The sequence below is a fragment of the Loxodonta africana genome, chromosome 6 (genome assembly GCF_030014295.1).
Source record: "Loxodonta africana isolate mLoxAfr1 chromosome 6, mLoxAfr1.hap2, whole genome shotgun sequence".
Classification (NCBI taxonomy): Eukaryota; Metazoa; Chordata; class Mammalia; order Proboscidea; family Elephantidae; genus Loxodonta; species Loxodonta africana.
The window spans coordinates 98,606,485-98,626,835 of NC_087347.1; the positions used below are offsets into that span (position 1 = coordinate 98,606,485).

Genomic DNA, 20,351 nt, shown 5'->3' on the forward strand with positions numbered 1-20,351 from the left:
TTAACCACTATACCACCAGGGTTTCCAAACCAGGGAAAAGAGCTGGCAAACCATTATAAGGAGTAACCACCATCAGCATCACAGCTCTTGCAAAGAAAACAACATTCTCCCAGAGCACTCCTGCCATTCTGTAGGTCAGCAACCTTGTACTGTAAAGAGTAAGACTGTAAATATTTTAGGTTTTACAGGCCATATAGTCTCAGTGGTAAATACTCAACCCATTGCAGTGAGGAAGCAGCTATAGATAATACATAAATGAAAAGGCATGGCTGTGCTCCAATAAAACTTTATTCACAAAAATAGGAGGCAGGGAAAAACTAATTACCAACTTTATATGCAAAGGAAAGAGGCCCTGGATAAGCATAGCATTACTGAAGAAAAAGAATAAAGCAGGAGGCTTCACACTACCTGATCTCAGAACCTACTATACAGCCTCAGGATTTAAAACAGCCTGCTACTGGTGCAATGACAGACACATAGACCAATGGGAACAGAATTGAGAACCCTGACTGACATAAATCCATCCACCTATGGTCAGCTGATCTTTGACAAAGGATCAAAGTCCATTAAATGGGGAAAAGACAGTCTTTTTAACACATGGTGCTGGCAAACCTGGATGTTCATCTGTGAAAAAATGAAACAGTACTCACACCTCATACCATACACAAAAGCTAACTCAAAATGGATCAAAGACCTATATATAAAACCTAAGATGATAAAGATCATGGAAGAACAAATAGGGACAATACTAGGGGCCCTAACAGATGGCATAAATACAATACAAACCACAACTAACACCAGAAGATAAAACAGATAACTGGGAGCTCCTAAAAATTAAATACTCATGCTCATCAAAAGACTTCACTACAAGAATAAAAACAGAATCTATGGTCTGGGAAAATATTTTTAGCTACAACATAGCCAACAAGGGTCTAATCTCTAAAATCTATAGAATACTTCAAAACCTCAACAAAAAGACAAATAATCCAATTAAAAAACAGGCAAAAGATATGAACAGACACTTTGCCAAAGGAGACATTCAGGTGGCTAAGAGACACATAAGGAAATGCTCATGATCATTAGCCATTAGAGAATTGAAAATAAAACTACAATGAGATACCATCTCACCCCAACATCACTGTACTAATCAAAACAACAGAAAATAATGTTGAAGAGGTTGCACGGTGATTGAAACTCTTATGCACTGCTGGTGGGAACGTAAAATGGTACAACCACTATGGAAAATGACATGGAATCTCCTTTAAAAGCTAGAAATAGAAATACCATATGATCCAGCAATCCTACTCCTAGGAATATATCCTAGACAAATGACAGCTGTTACATGACTAGACATATGAACACCCATGTTCACTGCAGCATTATTCACAAGAGCAAAAAGATGGAAATAACCTAAATGCCCAACAATAGATGAATGGATGAACAAATTATGGTACACACACACTATGGAACACTACACAACAATAAAGAACAATGATGAATCCAGGAGAAACATCTCACAACATGGATGAATCTGGAGTGAAACTAAGTGAAACAAGTCAATCACAAAAGGATAAATATTGTATGAGACCACTGTTATAAAAACTCAAGTAAAGGTTTATACACAGAAAAAAAAAATTTTTTTTCAATGGTTATGAGGAAGGGGAGGAGTGGGGTGGGGAGAGGAAATCATTAACTAGATAGTACACAAGTGTTAACTTTGGTGAAAGGAAAGATAATACACCATACAAGGGAAGTCAGCACAACTTGACCAAGGCAAAGTCATAGAAGCTTCCTAGACACATCAAAACACCTTGAGGGACCGAGTTACTGGGACTCAGGGCTGGAAAACATAGTCTTGGAGGACATCTAGGTCAACTGGAATAACATAGTTCATAAAGAAAATATTCTACATCCTACTTTGGTGAGTAGTGTCTGGAGTCTTAAAAGTTTGCGAGCAGCCAGCTAAGATACATCTATTGGTCCCATCCCATCCAGAGCAAAGAAGACTACAAAAGACAAAGAAACAAGGAATATTAGTCCAAAGGACTAATGGACCACATGAACCACATCCTCCTCCACCAGCCTGGGCCCAAAGTAACTAGATGGTATTCTGCTACCACTACTGACCGCTCTGGTAGGGATTACAAGAGAGAGTCCCAGAGAGAGCGGGAGAAAAATGTAGAACAAAATCCAAATTTACAAAAAAAGACCAGACTTACTGGTCAGAGACTGGAGAAACCTCTGAGACTACGGCCCCCTAGACATCCTTCTAACTCATAACTGAAGCCACTCCCAAAGTCCACCTTTCAACCAAAGATTATACAGGCTTATAAAACAAACAATAGCACACGTGAGGAATGAGCTTCTTAGTTCAATCAAGTATACAAGACCAAATGGGCAACATCTGCAAAGACAAGACGGCAGAAAAGGACAGGAAATCTGGACAAATAGACATGGGGGACCTGGGGTAGAAAGAAGGAGAGGGCTGACACATTGGGATTGCAACCAATATCACAAAGCAATTTATATATAAATTTTTGAATGAAAAACTAATTTGCACTGTAAACTTTCACCTAAAGCACACACACACACACAAAAGGAGGTGGGCCAGACTTGGGGCCAACCCCTGTCATAGGTGAACCCAGGCAGCAGAGACAATCTTGTTAGCATATTCTACAGAGCACCCAGCACTCTAATAGTGGATGTGCGATAAAGCAAACAATTAATTCATGACTGCACATGCAAGGGCAGAGTGTAAAAGGTCACATTCTAAGTGCAAAGGCAGAAAATAAGGATTGTAGAAACATGGAGAAGATGCTCATTTGAAATTCTGAGATAGTATTATAAAAGCAGAAGAGAAGAAGACAAGGAGGTTAAACATTTTAAACGTGTAGAGAGGTTCTCTTGGCGGCCTGACATACAAAGATGACCATATGGACCATATAGAGAAGGGCCATCTTGCCAATTTTCTGCTTGTTGTTGTTGTTAGCTGCCAAGTTGGCCCCAATCCATGGCAACACCACGCACAACGGAACAGAACACTGCTGGGTCCTGCACCATTTACATTAGGGACTCTTTAAAGCTGCTACTGCTGAGGGGGCATCTTGTTTTTGGGTGTCATCATCCCTAATCAGGGAGGTTTACTGACCTTCTCAATTCACTAAGGTTGCATTTCACATCCTAAGTAGTGTCCTGCCCAGGGGAAAAAAAGTGGATTTGGCACCAAATTTTATAGTTTATGCCAGAACATATCACCGATGCAGAAAACATGACTTCAGTGACCTCCTTCATGACACTGGTAAATGTGTTTTATCTGTGGTCTCCATGTCAGTCAAGAAATCACAAACATGCATTTACATTGTATAATTTAAAAGTTTTATTTCCCACCTGACAATTAGCAAACGGATTTCATATTAGTTCAACTGGAAGTTCTCTTCCAACAGCTGCCTTTCTGGTTTACTATGTCCTTGGTGGGGAAACTGCTTTGTCATCCCAAGGAAGGGTGAGATTTCATAGTCACGCTCTGAGCTAATCACAGAACTGAGAGAGTATGACCTAGCAGCTTCTGAGGGACTCTGAGGGGTCAAGAAGTACTTTCAGCTAAAGGCCTGGTCAGGCTCCCTAGGTACTGCAACCCATTATAGATGCTGGAAGGATCCTCCTTGCAGAACTAACAACAGGCAGCCCCCTTTGACAAGGAAACCTGGAAACTAGATAATCCCTCTCCTCCTGGTCCTGTGATGCCATGCATGAGCATTTTAGCTAAGCAGACAACCGGCTCTGCTTCAGGGTCCAATGTGCACTCTTCACCAAGAGCCAAGTTGGTCTTTACTTAAAAGCTCACTGTTGACACAGTTTTTACACTTGTGCTGTAGAGGGCTGGTGTCTGCCTCTCCGAGGAATGGTGGCATCATAGCAATGGAAGGGTGAAGACCCAGGCAAGTACTGGTAGGCAGAGCGTGTGGGTGCTGCTGCTAGATGTCCTCTGAGCGTGCATTACTGCGAAGACTGCATTCGTGTGATTGGTGGGTAATTCTACATTGCAGATCATTCCTTCACAGCAAGACCTACACTCCTGTTATGAAAGGGAGAGGAGAGGGAAAAGAGAGTGAATACCAGGAATAATAAACCAAAAAAACCCATTGCAGTCGAGTCAATTCTGACTCATAGCGACCCTATAGGGAATAGTAGGGAGGGAGTAAAACAAAGAAAAACTGAAGAAAGGCCTCCTCAGCTCTCCTGCAGACAGAAGAATTAGAGATGGCTTTCCAGTCTACGGTCACCAGGCCCTGGGGTGCCCTCCCCTCACTGACCGGGAAGTAAAGCATATCTGGAGAGTCTTTTCATCCTAACTGTGATTTACTTGTGTCAAACCAACCATAAGCAAGGGAAAGAAGAGGAAGGGAAACTGAATAAGACTGCTAGATGGGTTCAACAAATCTTCCAAGGTTTGTAAGGGAAAACATTCAGACAAAATGAAAGCTGGGAGCTTTTTGGATTAGTCATTGATTTTCTTTCTCAGTACTACTTGTTAGGGGGTAATAATGACTCCCATTGTCTATGCTAACACCTGATTCCTATCATTACACCAGCAATGGCTTGCTAATTATGGCTGCTGAGTGGTGAAAAGGGAAGGGTCGCTTACAGTACAAGGTTACAGATGTTTCCAAGGAAAGCCATCTCCTGTTGTAATACCCTTGTGTGCCTGGTACTGCCTTAACCTGATAAACCTGGCCAGGAAGTCTAGACAACATAAAGACATCCACTGCTAGGTCCCTGTGTAGCGCAAATGGTTTATGCTTCACCACTAGTGCCAGGTGCTCCTTGGAAACTCTATGGGGCAGTTCTACTCCGTCCTATAGGGTCGCTATGAGGCGGAATCGACTCGACGGCACTGGGTACTAGCGTAGAGGTCAGTGGTTCAAAACCCACCCAGCGGCACTGTGGGAGAAGGGCCTGGTGATCTGCTTCTGTAAAGATTACAGCCGAGAAAACTCTGTGGAGCAGCTCTCCACAGCAACAGGTTTGGTTTTTGTGAAATTTTTTAAAGTATCTAGATCAGTGGTTCCCAACCCTGGCTGCACACCAGAATCAACTTGAGGAACTTTAAAAAAAGATACTGATGCCCAGCACCCCTCCCCCCACACCCCTGGTTCTGTTTCAATTGGTCTGGGGTGACCTCTGCCACCACTAACTTAGCTTGTTGCTGCAAACGCTCCCCAGTGAGTTTCACGTGTAGCCAGAGCAAAAAGCCACTGATGTGAGAACCATTTTCTGTACTTCGGGCCAAGTCAAATTCTAAAACCTCGTGAAATTAACATACTTGCAAGTATTTTTTTTTTCTCAAACATTTCAGTACCACAGGCATTTAGAATGATAGAATGAGAAAGTTGAAGAAATCACTTGATTGCAAATGCCTCTATGGTTCATCATATTAAATGGAGGTTAATCTTTCAGACTCTCACTTCCTCATCTAAGTGGAGGTAGTGAGTGAGACAAGGTTTCCTTTAGTAAGAGGTGTCACAATACACCATTCTTCTCTTTCCACCTTCTTGCTTTCCAGTGTAGTGGTCTTGATAGTTCCTGGCCTAGAACAAAACAGGTGAGCTGGGCTCTGGAGTATCTGTCATGCTCTCATGGATGGTTTGTTCTTGAGCCACTGAAGCTGGCCTCAGAAAATTCACAGAAATTCAAGGTCTAGGGCCTAGCTCTGGATGCTAGGAATTATTCTTTTGGGTGACATTATTTGTTGTTGATGGAAATGAAGTCTTCAACTTCTCTTTGGTCTCCACTTCATCACTGTAATGTATGTAGTCTTTCCTCAAATTATGAATAAGTTTGACATATTACTTATGGTTCCTGCCTTCCCCATGACATATAATTCACCATTCCTAGTGTTATGGAGCCCCGGTGGCGCAGTGGTTAAGAGCTTGGCTGCTAACCAGAAGGCTGGCAGTTTGAGTCCACCAGGTGCTCCTTGGAAACCCTACACAGCAGTTCTACTCTGTCCTATAGGGTCACTATGAGTTGGGATTGACTCGATGTCAAGGGGTTTGGTTTTGGTTTTTGGTTACTAGTGTTATGAATTGTGTCCCAGAAAAATGTGTGTCAACTTGGCTAGGCCACGATTCCCAGCATTGCGTGGTTGTCCACCATTTTGTGATCTGATATGATTTTCCTGTGTTGTAAACCCTACCTCTATGATGTTAATGAGGCAGGATTAGAGGCAGTTATCAATCTACCGGATTAGGTTGTATCTTGAGTCAATCTCTTTTGAGATATAAAAGAGAGAACTGAGCAGAGAGGAGAGGACTTCATTACCACCAAGCAAGAAGGGCCAAGAGTGCACACATCCTTTGGACCTGGGATCCCTGTGCTGAAAAGCTCCTAGACCACTGGAAGATTGATGACAAAGACCTTACACCAGAGCTGACAGAAAGAGACAGGCTTCCCCTGGAGCTGGCACTCTGAATTTGGACTTCTAGCTTCCTAAACTGTGAGAGAATGAACTTCTGTTTGTTAAAGCCACCACTTATGGTATTTGTCACAGCAGCACTAGAGAACTAAGACACCTAGCATGAAGCTTTTAAAAAGTAACTCCATACACACACGATCCTTACTGTATGTTCACAATCTCTGTGGTAGCAGCCAACAAAATGGCATTCACTCTTGGAGGCACACTTTTTGGTGATGGATGTACTCCTTCCATGACTGGTGAAGTGATGAACTGTCAAACAGTACTGTGTATCTAGGCATAAAAATAAATAAATAAATAAATCAAGGCAACTATGTTTTCCACATTGCAAAAAAGACTTCTCAACAATCACTTTAGAAATAACTCATATTCAGGATGATCTGAGGTTTCCAGGCAAGAAATTAACTGGCAGTGAACTCTAGAGTTTCCAGGTGGTATTTTTTGAAGACCATAGCTCCTGAAGCACACGTGTGTTTTGAAAATGAATATAAGTGGGCACCTATCTTTGGTACCAGCTAAAGCTAAGAAAAAACTTTGCAAGCTCTTCATCAGAGCCATAGGTCTGCTTATTTCAACTGAAAGTATGTCCCTCTTTCTCTTTATTTTTCTTCTTTCTCTCCTGCCTTTCTCTCTGAAGCACATGTCCTATAACTCTAAAGTAAAATTAAAATTGTGAATTTAAAATGCAATGGGCCAGAACACTTGTCTTTGCATTATTCAACATTTGTTTCTTATATACTAATAGACCATGTGGTGAACTGAGTGAAAAGCAGGTGCTTCGAATTACACATCAAGATCACATTCCTTCCTCATCTTGTTCTTTTTGATGCTCTAATCTAACTTCCCTGGCATTTCCTCACCCACTTATTTCCATTTTTTCTTGTCCTGTTTAATTAACTCTTACTTTCTCTGTTTCTCCCCACCCGTGGAGAGCTAGCAATTGTACAGAGTTATCCTTATAACTTTAAACATTCATATTCTACTTAGGATGCTTCCCACAAAGTTATTTCATTCAATATTCTAGGACATTCCACCTCGGTCCAGTGACTCTCCTATACGTATCTCCACCCAATGAAATGCTATTTAGTTTATCGAGCAGAAACTACAGCAGGAATATTGTAGAATGGGAATAAAACTAGACTAAATCTGAGAATATTGGGCTTTTGGAATTATCTCTGTCAGAAGTGAGCAAGCCATATTAGAGCCTTTGAGCTTTGTTTTCTTTTTTGTAAATTGATGGTAATACATTTTATTACGTTTAGTCAAGTAGAGGGTCAGCAAAAATAAAGGAAACCTTCAATGAGATGGAGTGACACAACAGCCACAAGAATAGACTCAAACATACCAATGACCATGAAGATGGCACATGACAGGGCAACATTTCATTCTGTTATACATTAGGTCGCAATGAGTAGGAGCTGACTTGATGGCAACTAACATTTTGCTAGAGTTGTTGTAGGCTTTAAATAATAGCAAACACATATTGCTATGTGTTAACTCATATACTCCTCAAAATAAGCCTGTAAGGTAAGGCATATTACCAAAAAAAAAAAAAAAACCCCATTGCCATCAAGTCAATTCTGACTCGTAGCAACCCTATTAAAAAAAAAAAAAAAAAAACCCTATAGGACAGAGTAAAACTGCCCCATAGGGCTTCCAAGGAGCACCTGAAGGATTCAAACTGCTGACCTTTTGGTTAGCAGCCTGTAGAGTAATGCTATTCAGCAATATGCATCCCCTCCTAATGGAATCAGCTTTGCTCTTCCCCGAAGCATGCTGGGGATGAATTTGGGATGGACTCAGGCTAAGGTACAAGGCCAGCGGTGGCGTGACTGGGCCAGTGGCTGAGGCTAAGGGACACCTTAGCAACAAGAAGAAAAACATCTGTGCCTGAACATGAAGTTCCTGGGAATGCTGACTACCCAAGGACATGGGAGAAAATGAGCCTTGGTCCCAGCTGGAATGGTCTATAAGCTTGTGTCCCCTGCTAGGTGGTTATGGAATGCTAACCTGGTCCAGCCACTGCCCTGGGCCATGGTCCTACAAGTAAGTTTCCCAATAAACCATATATCATGATCGCTGGTTCCAGAGTCTTTCTTCAGTCTCTTGGAGATGTGGCCGACCTTGGGTCCAGGTGCTGCTGGGTTGTTACATAACACAGCCATAACTCTTAACCACTACGCCACCAGGATTTCCAAGGCATACTAATAGATTCATTTTAGAGATGAAGAAACCAAGATACAGTTTCTTGCCTTTGGTCACCTAAGAAGAAAGTGGTAGAAGGTAGTAGTCTAACAGAGACAGTTTTCTAGAGTTTGTAGCCTTCACCAGCACATTACTCTGCCTCTTCATGTATTTAATACTAAACTAGACGGTGCTGTAGAGTGCTCTCCAGGATTAGCTGCCTTCTGGATTCAGAAGGAAAGGAAGCAACAGAATGCTTTGGAGAAGGCATTTTAATTTATCCTCCAAACAAAGAGCTAAAAACTGGTAGCAGCATGAATTCATATAGAATGTCACACATGCTAAAAGTCCGAGTAAAAGCAAAACAAGAAATGTCATTCTTGTCATATTCTGTTACATAGAGAACCTCTTTTAACAACACCAAAAGACCACAGAAGTGAAGCTGTAGGGTGAAAAAGAAACCTGAGATGACGGAGAACAATAGCTGCAGGCCTGTTTGCCCCAAGAAATGGTTGATTATCACTTGCCCAAATAACAAAGTGAAAAGTAAGAAAGTACATCTTAGTTATAATTCCAGGTGCTTAGTGTCTTTGGGACCTGACTGGCATGTGGTCAAGTATGCGCTGTCACGCCATGCTGGAATGTGGAGGCGGTCCATGTGGATCTCTTTAAGGGTCAGGTTTTCAGGGAAGACGTGATAAACCTGACTCTCTGCCACCCTCCCCACCTCTGATACTTTCTTGGTGATGAAAAGCTGCAGCTTTCCCCTTTTCCCACGTTTCAAAAGAGATGAAATTTTAAAGCCCAGAAATAGCCATGCACCGTCCCAATTAAATATGGATTTGGTTAATGAATGACATATTGGAGCATGAAGCACAGACCTAGGAGGAGCAATGTTTTGGTACAAAAGAAAACTATGGTCCATGAAGATACAACTAAGAGGTTAGGCATCAGTGTCCAATTAACTAGTCTCCTAACCCATACCATCCAGTTTTTGGAGGAATTTAAAGCAAATCGTTAAAGAACGATACCCATCGTCTGAAATAAGTTAGTAAAGAGAGGAATCGGTCAACTGTGAAAACTTTGAGATAATATTTCTGTGAAAAGCTTAGAAGCCACCAAATACATAAATCATGCATGCACGTGCACTGACAAGTGCACACACATGATTTAAAGATGGCCACTCTATGGGAATGTGAAAGAACCACGAGAAAAAATGTTTTGGTAATTATTCTTGAGAAGAAAATACTACTATCTGTATAGATGTCATAGCCATTTTTGTTAGTTTGTAGCATAAGCTTCTTGGGCTCTGTGGGGTCTCCAATGAGTACTACCTTCTGGCTCCACACATTGGCTTTATCTGGAATATAAAAAAAACCTAACCCATTACTGTCGAGTTGATTCCAACTCATAGTGACCCTACAGAACAGAGTAGAACTGCCCCATAGGGCTTCCAAGGCTGTAATCTTTGTGGAAGCAGACTGCAACATCTTTCTCCTGAGGAGCTGCTGCTCAGTTCCAACTGCCGACCTTTTGGTTAGCATCTGAGCGCTTAAACACTTGCACCACCAGGGCTCCTCATTTATCTGGAATAGGCAAGGAATATTCCAAGCAGAATATTCCACTGCTCTAAAAAAAGTGGTATAGAAATTTCTAAAAGAAGGTAACAGTAGACCAAAACTGGTAACCTCTAACTCTGAAAGGGTTTTGTTTGCTTATTGTTTGTTTTTTCTTGGGCTTTCACATTTGAAAATCTAAACAAAGTATACCCTAAAATCTGAAGAGCCTGAGCCTCCTCATAAAGCTAAGTAGAGTTTTTAATTCCATGTCATCCATCAGCATATCATATTTCCTTTACCTCCAAGTTTTCTAAACACGAAATCTGCAACTTCTCTTTTCTTCTACTCCAACCACCCTAGGCCAAGTTATCATCTTCTCCTGCCTGAAGACAATGGTTATTTTCCACTTGGTGTCACCTTCTACTCACCTCCAACAATCCATTCTCTACACAGCAACCAGGGTAATCTTTTTAAAACACAAGTAGCGCCATATGCTCCCTAGCTTAGAACCTTCTATTACCTTCCCATTACATTTACAATGAAATCCAAACTCTTGATCAAAAAAAGAAGATCCTGTGTTCCAGTTCTTGCCTCAATCTCAGACCCTTTCTCCATCTCACACTAAGCCTCAGCGGACAGCCTCGTTTCAGATTCCTGAACAGACTAAGTCTGTTCTTGTCTCTTGAAGACTTTGTGTTCGTTGTTCCCCCCTTTCTGGTATGCTCTTCCTACAGATCTCTGCAGGGCTGGCTTGTTTGGGTCGTTCAAGTCTTAGTTCAAAGGCCATCTTCTAAGAGAAGATTTCCCTGACACCTAATCAAAGACATCCATTCATGCTGATAACAAATATTTACTGAATGCCTAAAATGGGCCAGGAGCTAGATAGGCATTGGGGATACATCAGTGAAGTAAACAAACTAAAGCCTTCCTTTCCTTTAGCCAGTAAGTATGACTTCTCTAGAGGTATCATTAAGCATTTCTGAAATTCTTAGAATGCCTTAGCCAACACTGTGGTCTATTTGTTCTCCCTAGTAAATGCCATTTAAGACATTCTTCCTCAAGACACACAAAACTACAAATTGAGGCTGTGCCATCAGTTTCTAAGTTCTCCTAGTATAGTCTGACATCTGGATAGTCTTGTAAAGAAAACCTCTGGATCCCTGTCAAACATCATCAGCCTTTTGGCATGTTAACCCTATTAGTAGGCATCTCTGCTCAGGGCAAACCTAAATGAAGTGGGATCATGAAACAAATGATCAAACTCAGCACACTTACTTTGTGGACACCATTTGTCTTCTGCCCATCGATTGCAGTTGTAATTATCTCCTGCATTTTCACAGGTAAAACACTTGAAGCTGTTTGGAAATGGTGTTGCTTTAAAGAAAAGTGTGAGGTGAAACATTAAGGTTAAAAAAGACAAAATTTTCAAACATCAAATATGGCACAACACTGGCAACTTTATTAGATCAAACAAAATTCACAAGTCATCAATCATCCTTAGAGTCTCTTTCTAGGGAGCTGGGATATATCCACCAGACTTCAAGCATTTTCTTTATTCCCTTTTCTTTAAATATCTCCCCTATAAAGTTCCACTGTAGAGTAATGAATGGGGGCAGTAGCGGTTCAGTGGTAGAATTCCTGTCCTCCATGCAGGAGACCTGCGGTTTGATGCCCAGCCAATGCACCCCATGCACAGCCACCACTTGTCTGTCAGTGGAGGCTTACGTGTTGCTATGATGGTGAATGGGTTTCAGCAGAGCTTCCAGACTAAGACAGACTAGGAAGAAAGGCCTGATGATGTACTTCTGAAAATCAGCCAATGAAAACCTTATGGAGCACAACCACCCTATCCCCAACTGATTATGAGGATGGCGCAGGACTGAGCAGCATTTCCTTCCATTGTGCATGGGGCCGCCATGAGTCAGGGCCCAGCTCGATGGCAGCTAATAACAGAGTAATGAAAACGATTCCACAAGCCACTATGAAAGGTTCATGGTATCATTCTAATTTATAATTTGGGAATAAGTGAGAGATGAGGGTATGGATAATGGGTGGTGGCTGTAGTAGAATCAGTAATTTCATTCATGGTATAGTATCATCCCTGAAAAAAAACTGGACTCAAATTAGTCTGAGTTTGAATTCTGCCCTTGCCACTAATTACTTGTGAGATTTTTTTTTTTTTAGCTTCTAGAAAATGATAATTATGAAGATCCCCATGACTTGCAGGGATGGAATAAGGATTAAAGAGGTAACTGCAAGAAAAATATCTAGCAGAGTCCCTGGCACATCAAGTCATGCTGGTTTCCATTCACATCCACTTATTACAGCTACATTTGTGTGTGTGTGTGTGCGTGTGTATTGGGAATTTTATTTTTTATTAATATTTTTCATTTATTTTATTGTACTTTTAGACGAAGGTTTACAGAACAAACTGGTTTCTCATTAAACAGTACACATTGTTTTATGACATGGCTAACAACCCCACGACATGTCAATACTCTCCCTTCTTGACCGTGGGTTCCCTATTACCAGCTTTCCTGTCCCTCCTGCCTTCTAGTCCTTGCCCCTGGGCTGGTGTGCCCCTTTAGTCTCGTTTAGTCTTAGGGGACTGTCCAATCTTTGGCTGAAGGATGAACCTCAGTAGTGACCTCATTACTGACGTAAAAGGGTGTCTGGGGGCCATACTCTTGGGGTTTCTCCAGTCTCTGTCAAGTCAGTAAGTCTGGTCTTTTTCTGAGTTAGAATTTTGTTCTACATTTTTCTCCAGCTCTGTCTGGGACCCTCTATTGTGAGCCCTGTCAGAGCAGTCAGTGGTGGTAGCTGGGCACCATTTAGTTGAAGTGGACTCAGTCTCGTGGAGGCCATGGTAGACATGGTACACTAGTCCCTTGAACTGATCTTTCCCTTGTATATTTAGTTTTCTTCATTCTTTCTTGCTCCCGAAGTGGTGAGATCAGTGTAGTATCTTAGTTGGGCTCTCACAGGCTTTTAAGACCCCAGACGCTACTCACCAAAGTAGAATGCAGAGCATTTTCTTTATAAACCATGTTATGCCAATTGAGCTAGATGTTCTCTGAGACCATGGTCTCCAGCAATTCGGTCCCTCAGGGAGTCCGGGTATGTCTGTACAGCTTCCATGACCTTGCCTTGTACAAGTTGTGCTGGCTTCCCCAGTATTGTGTACTGTCTTACCCTTCACCAAAGTTACCACTTATCCACTGTCTAGTGTTTTTCCATCCGTACCTCTCCCCTCCCTTGTAACCATCAAAGATTGTTTCTTTTTGTGTGTAAACCTTTTCATGAGTTTTTACAGTAGTGGTCTCATACAATATTTGCCCTTTTATGATTGGCTTATTTCATTCAACATAATGCCCTCTAGATTCATCCATGTTATGAGATGCTTTGCAGATTCATCATTGTTCTTTATTATTGCATAGTACTCCATTGTGTTTATGTAAGACGGTTTGTTTATCCATTCATCTGCTGATGGGCACCTAGGTTGTTTCCATCTTTTCGCTACTGTGGACAATGCTGCAATGAACATGGGTGTACATATGTCTATTCATGTGATGGCTCTTATTTCTCTAAGATATATTCCTGGGAGTGGGATTGCTGGGTCACATGGTGTCATGGATTGAATTGTGCCCCCCCACCCCAATATGTGTCAATTTGGTTAGGCCATGATTCCCAGTGTTGTGTAGTTGTCCTCCATTTTGTGATTTTCCTATGTGTTATAAATCATAATCTCTGCCTGTGGTTAAAGAGGATTAGGGTGGGACGTTAACACCCTTGCTCAGATCACATCCCTGATCCAATGTAAAGGGAGTTTCCCTGGGGTGTGGCCTGCACCACCTTTTATCTTACAAGATATAAAAGGAAAGGGAGGCAAGGGGAGAGTTGGGGACCTCATACCACCAAGAAAGCAGTGCTGGGGGCAGAATGCACCCTTTGAACCCACAGTTCCTGCGCAGAGAAGCTCCTAGTCCAGGGGAAGATAGATGACAAGGACCTTACTCCAGAGCTGACAGAGGGACAAAGCCTTCCCCTAGAGCTGATGCACCGAATTTGGACTTCTAGCCTACTATAATAAATAATTTTATGACTGTGAGAAAACAAATTTCTCTTTGTTAAAGGCATTCAACTTGTGGTATTTCTGTTATAACAACACTAGGTAACTACAACATACGGTATTTCTCTTTCTAGCTTTCTAAGGAAGCGCCATATCATTTTCCAAAATGGTTGTATAATTTTGCATTCCCATTAAACCCACTGCCATCAAGTTGATTCCAGCTCACAGCGACCCTAGGGGACAGAGTACAACTGTCCCATAGAGTTTCCAAGGAGCACCTGGTGGATTTGAACTGCCAGCCTTTTGGTTAGCAGCAGTAGCACTTGACCACTAGCCACCAGGGTTTCCAGTGTCCTACCAGCAGTGCATAAGAATTCCAATCTCCTCGCAGCCTCTCCTACATTTGTTATTTCCTGTTTTTTTGATTTGTGCCAGTAATGCTGGGGTGAGATGGTATCTCACCGTGGTTTTGATTTGCATTTCTCTAATGGCTAGTGATTGTAAGCATTTCCTCATGTGTCTGTTGCATGCCTGAATGTCTTCTTTGGTGAAATGTCTGTTCATTTCCTTTGCCCATTTTTAAACTGGATTATTTGTCATTTCCGTTACAGCTACATAGAACCTTAAATAAGTACTCTCATTTGACATACGTCAATTATCACGATACTAGACCTTGACCAGGAATGTAACATTTAATATAAGGTGGATAGTAATACTTAGGCCCTTACACTCAGGCCCAAAGTGTTAAGGGAGGAAGGAATTTTTGGTTGCTGGCAGTCTGGATTGAGAGCACTAGCATGTCCTTTGTCTTTATGCCATCTTTTTGCTTTGTAATTTGTTATTTTAATGGGCGAGAAGTCAAAAGTAATTGGACATTTCTGTATGGACCAGAATATAAAGCCTGTATAAAACTTTCAAGGCTTTCATTTTTGGAGCAAGAAACAAACAAGGATCAAGGTGTACCCCAAGTTATCCTAGGAATCTGACCAGAAGTTGTGGTAAAAATTAGAAAGCAGTATATTTTTCAGTTCCAGCATAAGAAATATGTTGTTGTTGTTGTACACCGCCGAGTCGACTCCGAGTCATAGCAACACTGTAGGACAGAGTACACCTGCCCCATAGTGATTCCTAGGCTGTAATCTTTACAGAAGATCTCCAGGTCTTTCCTTCTGTGGATCTGCTGGTGGGTTCAAACCGCCAACCTTTTAGTTAGCAGCTGAGCACTTAACCAGCATGCCACCATATCGACACATAAAACAAGAACAAAATATCAAAACATCAACAATAGCAAAATATCAAAAACTAAAGTTTTGAAGACATGCAAATATATTTCAGTTTTGCCTATGCATAAAAGTGGATCAGGTGGAGAAGGCAGGGAGGGCGGAATCCATTTTTACCTTTAAATCAGTACAGTTTAAAAGATACTAATACTCAATGCTGGTAAGTGAATGGTTAAACTACAAATTGGCAAAACCTTTTTGCTTTATTAATTCTAATTCCAGGAATCTATCCTAAGGTTATTAACAAACTGAAGAGAAAAATAATTTTAAAAAGATTTCCAATGAAGTGTTATTTGCTTGTGAGAAATATATATATGGCTACTCTAAGTATGGAGAAATGGTTAAATAAGCTACAGAGCAACCATGTCATTAAAAAAAAAAAAGGAAGGTAAAAGTTTACAGAGCAAATTACATTCCCATTTGATGGTTTGTACATGAAGTGTTTCATGGACTTAGTTTCATTTCCCACAATGTGTCAGCACTATCCCTATTTCTATTTTCACCTGGGTTCCCCATTTCCTTTTATCCTGATTTTCTGCCCCTTCCTGCCATCTCATTTTTGCTTTTGATCTCGTATAATTGCTTGTTCTAAGGAGCACGTTCCTCTCCTGTGTTATTGTTTATCTTATGGGCTTGCCCTGGTGGTGAAGTGGTTAAGAACTCAGCTACTAACCAAACAGTCAGCAGTTTCAATCTACCAGCCGCTCCTTGGAAACCCTATGCGGAAGTTCTACTCTCTCCTATAGGGTTGCTATGAATTGAAACAGATTTGGTTTGGTTTATTGCTTGCCTGGAACGTGGTCTCCAAGAATGGCTTCAGTTCCAGGTCAGAAGGGTGTCATAGGACCATAGCCTCAGGGGTTCCTCCAGTCTCTGTCAGACCAGTAAATCTGGTCTTTTTTGTGAATTTGATTTTTGTGTCCTACATTTTTCTTCTTCTGCTCTGTCTGGGACCCTCTGTTGTGATCCTAGTCAGAGCTGTCAGTGTAGTCAGGCACCATGTAGTTCTTCTGGTCTCAGGGTCGTGTAGGCTGTGGTTCATGTGGTCCATGAGTCCTTTGGACTAATTGCTCCCTTGAGTCTTTGGTTTTCTTCACTCTCCTTTGCTCCAGATGGAAAGAAACCAATAGATGTATCTTAGATGGCCACTCACAAGCTTTTAAGAGCCCAGACGCTACTAGGACGCAGAACATTGTCTTTTACTATTTTTGCATAATATAACAAAAATTCAGGTAATATTCTCCTCCAAATGTCAAACATAGCAATCTGTTTTCAAAATTGTTAATTGCCCTTTGAAAGAATTAGTGTATAATTTATGCAGAAGCTTACTACAAGTAATGTCCTTCTGTAATGAAGAGATCAACAAAGAACACTGGATTTTCTCTGCATGGCTTTTCTAAGCCATGATTAGGGACAGTGTTCAAATTTTTTTAAAAAAACAAGATCTCTTTTAAGACGTTAACAGGAAGTCGAACATTTTAAAGAAATGGAGAAAATTTCTGTCACTACATATTTCCCTTACAGAAGTAATGAAGATTGTCTGTTTTTTTCTAGGTATAAACCAAAGGCTCCAGGAAAAGGCAAAATCCCCACAGGTGAAAACAGGGGCTTCCAACAGGTGCTCTGCCCCCACAGTGATGAGCTGAGATGGCAATGGCTACTTACGGTCAAGAGGAGGCCTCACATTATAGAAGTTGATGTTCTTGGCAAACGTCCAGTTTTCTGAGAAGAGAAAGATCTGGATCACTGCTACGGCTAGGGCATGGCAGAGGTGCAGCATTATGATCTTGTATATCGGAAAGTCCGGAACTCATGTGTCTACAATGAAAAGAGAGACTGCTTGAGCTTATTTGTATTTCCCACATCAACAGGAGTAGGTTTTGCTTCTCTGTAGAAAGCTCAGTTATTCAGATATATTCAACCATCTCCCTGTTTTGTAGGGCCAGACCCTGGACGTAAACTGCATTAATTCTGATGAGGTGAAAGTTAAGCAATCATTGCCTTCTACTGGTCAGGCTTCTGTCTTAGTCAGCTGAGTTTCAGCTGGGCATTCAATGGCCTTTGGGGTTCAGGAAGAACAAGCAGCCAGCACTGACCTGGCTGCACCCTGTTCTGTCACTGTGTGAGGCTACCTCATTTACTTTGTGCTGAATCGCCTGGTCTCTTAAATCAACCATGGTCTGAGGCATGTTCAGCTGAAGTTACTGGACCACATATCTGTCAATCCCATTCCCTGAGTTAACATTTGTATTTGATAAATTCTGTAACTCTTTCAAAACCTGAAAGAAAACAATACAAGTTGGAGCAGCAGGAAAGACAGTGGATACAAAGACAACCAGCTGGAGAAACTAAACCTCCTGTTCCCAGGGCACACAGGCACTAAGAAGAAAAACCACAGTGAAGGTGAATGCCAACCCCATTTGTTTCTGTCACACTGGGTGCAAAAAGAAGCTGCCAGGCACTTCTAGAGGAAGTAGAACAAAAGCTGTTTGAAAAGTTAGAAACCATATAATTCTAGTCCTGCTCCACAAATACTACTCACTGCTTTCAGAGACTTTAACAAAGTAGGCAGGACTGAACCCAATGAAACAGACATGCACATAGCACTGAGTAGAAGATATCACATCTTAAGCCCCACAGGGAGCCCTGGTGGCTCATTGGTTAAAAACTTGGCTGCTAACTAAAAGGTCTGCAGTTCAAATCCACCAGCCGCTCTTTGGAAACCCTATAGTACAGTTTTACTCTGTCATACATGATCACTAAGATTCAGAATCGACTTGATGGCAATGGGGTTTGGTTTTTTTTGGAAGCCCTATGGGTCCTGCCTTTAAGAAGTGAACCTAGGTAGTAGCAAAAAAAATCTTTAGAAAAGATGCTCAAAGCCTATAGTATCACTACCAACAGGTCCTATTGACAAGGGGGTGTGGGGAGGCAACAGTATCCCACTCAGAGTGCAAGGGCTTTGATTCATGTCCTGTCTCTGCCATTTATTAGCTGCCTGACCTTGGACAAGCTCTTTAAACTCTATTAACCTCAATTTCCTCATCTGAAAAGTGGCGTAATAACGCCTGCCCTGTCCACAATTTTGGGCGATTGTGAGCACCAAATAGAGGCTCAGCTCAGGTCAGGATCACACAGGATTGTGTATGTAAAAGCACTCATAATAAAGGTTCTGTGAAAATGTTGGAATATGAGAATTCAGTAATATTGGTTGAACTCTTTTTCTTCTTGCTGAGTCAACTGATCTCAGTGGATTTATAGAGAATTTTTCAAAGAGAGAAGGTTTGATCTCTGCCTATATGAGCATAATCCTTTATATGGACATTTTATTTGAAGCCAGGGTAATAATATGTGGGTTCTAAGGATTTTACTTCCCCCTCTTGTGTGTGAGTATATTGCTTTTGCCTGTGTGGCTAATAATACAAAACTATGGCTCACCTACCTTAGATACTTCATTGAGAAAGACCAGTCACTAGAAAAGGATATGTTTGGTAGAGGGTCAGTGAAAATGAGGAAAAACCTCAATGAGATGGCGTGAGAGCCACAACAATGGACTCAAACACCCCAGCCATCATGAAAATAGTGCAGAACTGGGCGACTTTTTCTTCTGTTATACATAAGGTCACTGTTATGGATATGTCCCCCCAAAATATGTGTATAAATCCTAACCTCTATGCCTGTGGTTATAACCCCATTTGGGAATGAGCTATCTTTGGTATGTTAATGAGTCAGGATTAGTATAGGATGTATCTTGAGTCAATCTCTTTTGAGATATAAAAGCAATTAAACAAGAGAACAGAGAGAGAGAGAGATGGGGTAAGATAGATGCCAAGACACATGGAGATCTCCAAGGAAGTAGGAGGAAGAAGCTGAAGAGACAGGACCTTCCTCAGAGCCAACAGAGAAAGTCTTCCTCTGGAGCCAGTGCTCTGAATTTTGACTTCTAGCCTCCTAAACTGTGAGAAAAGAAACTTCTATTGTTAAAGCCATCCACTTGTGTTATTTATGTTACAGCAGAACTAGATAACTAAGACAGTCACCATGAGTCAGAGATGAAGCAAAAGCAACTAACAACAACAATGGAGATGGAACATACTATCTGACAAAGAACAGTTTGGTAGACAGAGCACTGGCTTGAGAGATAATGGTTAAATAAATGATCTTCCATTTTCCTCCCCTCTGCAGTAGCCAAGGAAATCCTGGTAGTGTAGTGGTTAAGTGCTATGGCTGCTAACCAAGAGGTCAGCAGTTCAAATCCACCAGGCACTCCTGGGAAACTCTATGGGGCAGTTCTACTCTGTCCTATAGGGTCACTATGAGTTGGAGTCGACTTGACAGCAACGGGTTTTAACAGGGCAGTAGCCAAACATCACATCATCCCTCGAGATATACTAGGGTTTTTGCCACTGACAGTACTGACTGAGTTCCTAAGGACATATTCCATGTTAAAAACAAAAACAAAAAACCTAAAGAGTAAATTTGAAAAACTGCAGTGCTAAACTTTTAACACTGCATTTCAGCTCAGCGCAGAATCAGCCTGGTGATATGTAAAAATATATCTAATTCTGTCCCAGTTCATTTTAGAAACTGAGGTTGACCTTTCAGAATAATCACATTTCTAAATTCTAACCTTATGCTCTTTCTGAAGAAATGGATGTTGGGCAAACTATATGATTCCTCACAGACAAGTGGTTTTACTGATATAAATTCTTCTATTTCTTTCTCTGAGTTGTACTGCTATGTGGTCATTATGAACCTGTAGCAAAGTAACAATATCCCTTCCT

General features: G+C 41.4%; 1 protein-coding gene across 1 annotated transcript in view; it reads right to left on the reverse strand.

Moving 5' to 3' along the window:
* Positions 1-3,303: 3,303 nt before the first annotated feature.
* The window catches only part of LYPD6B (LY6/PLAUR domain containing 6B), a 69,724-nt gene continuing 52,676 nt past the window's right edge, over positions 3,304-20,351 (reverse strand). Inside the window, exons 2-5 of the mRNA XM_010586327.3 lie at positions 17,233-17,385; positions 11,494-11,592; positions 6,621-6,748; positions 3,304-4,075 (exon numbers count right to left, since the gene is read on the reverse strand). Of these exons, the coding sequence (XP_010584629.2) occupies positions 3,911-4,075; positions 6,621-6,748; positions 11,494-11,592; positions 17,233-17,347 (507 nt within the window). The 5' untranslated portion in view covers positions 17,348-17,385 and the 3' untranslated portion in view covers positions 3,304-3,910. The remainder of the gene's footprint in view (positions 4,076-6,620; positions 6,749-11,493; positions 11,593-17,232; positions 17,386-20,351) is intronic.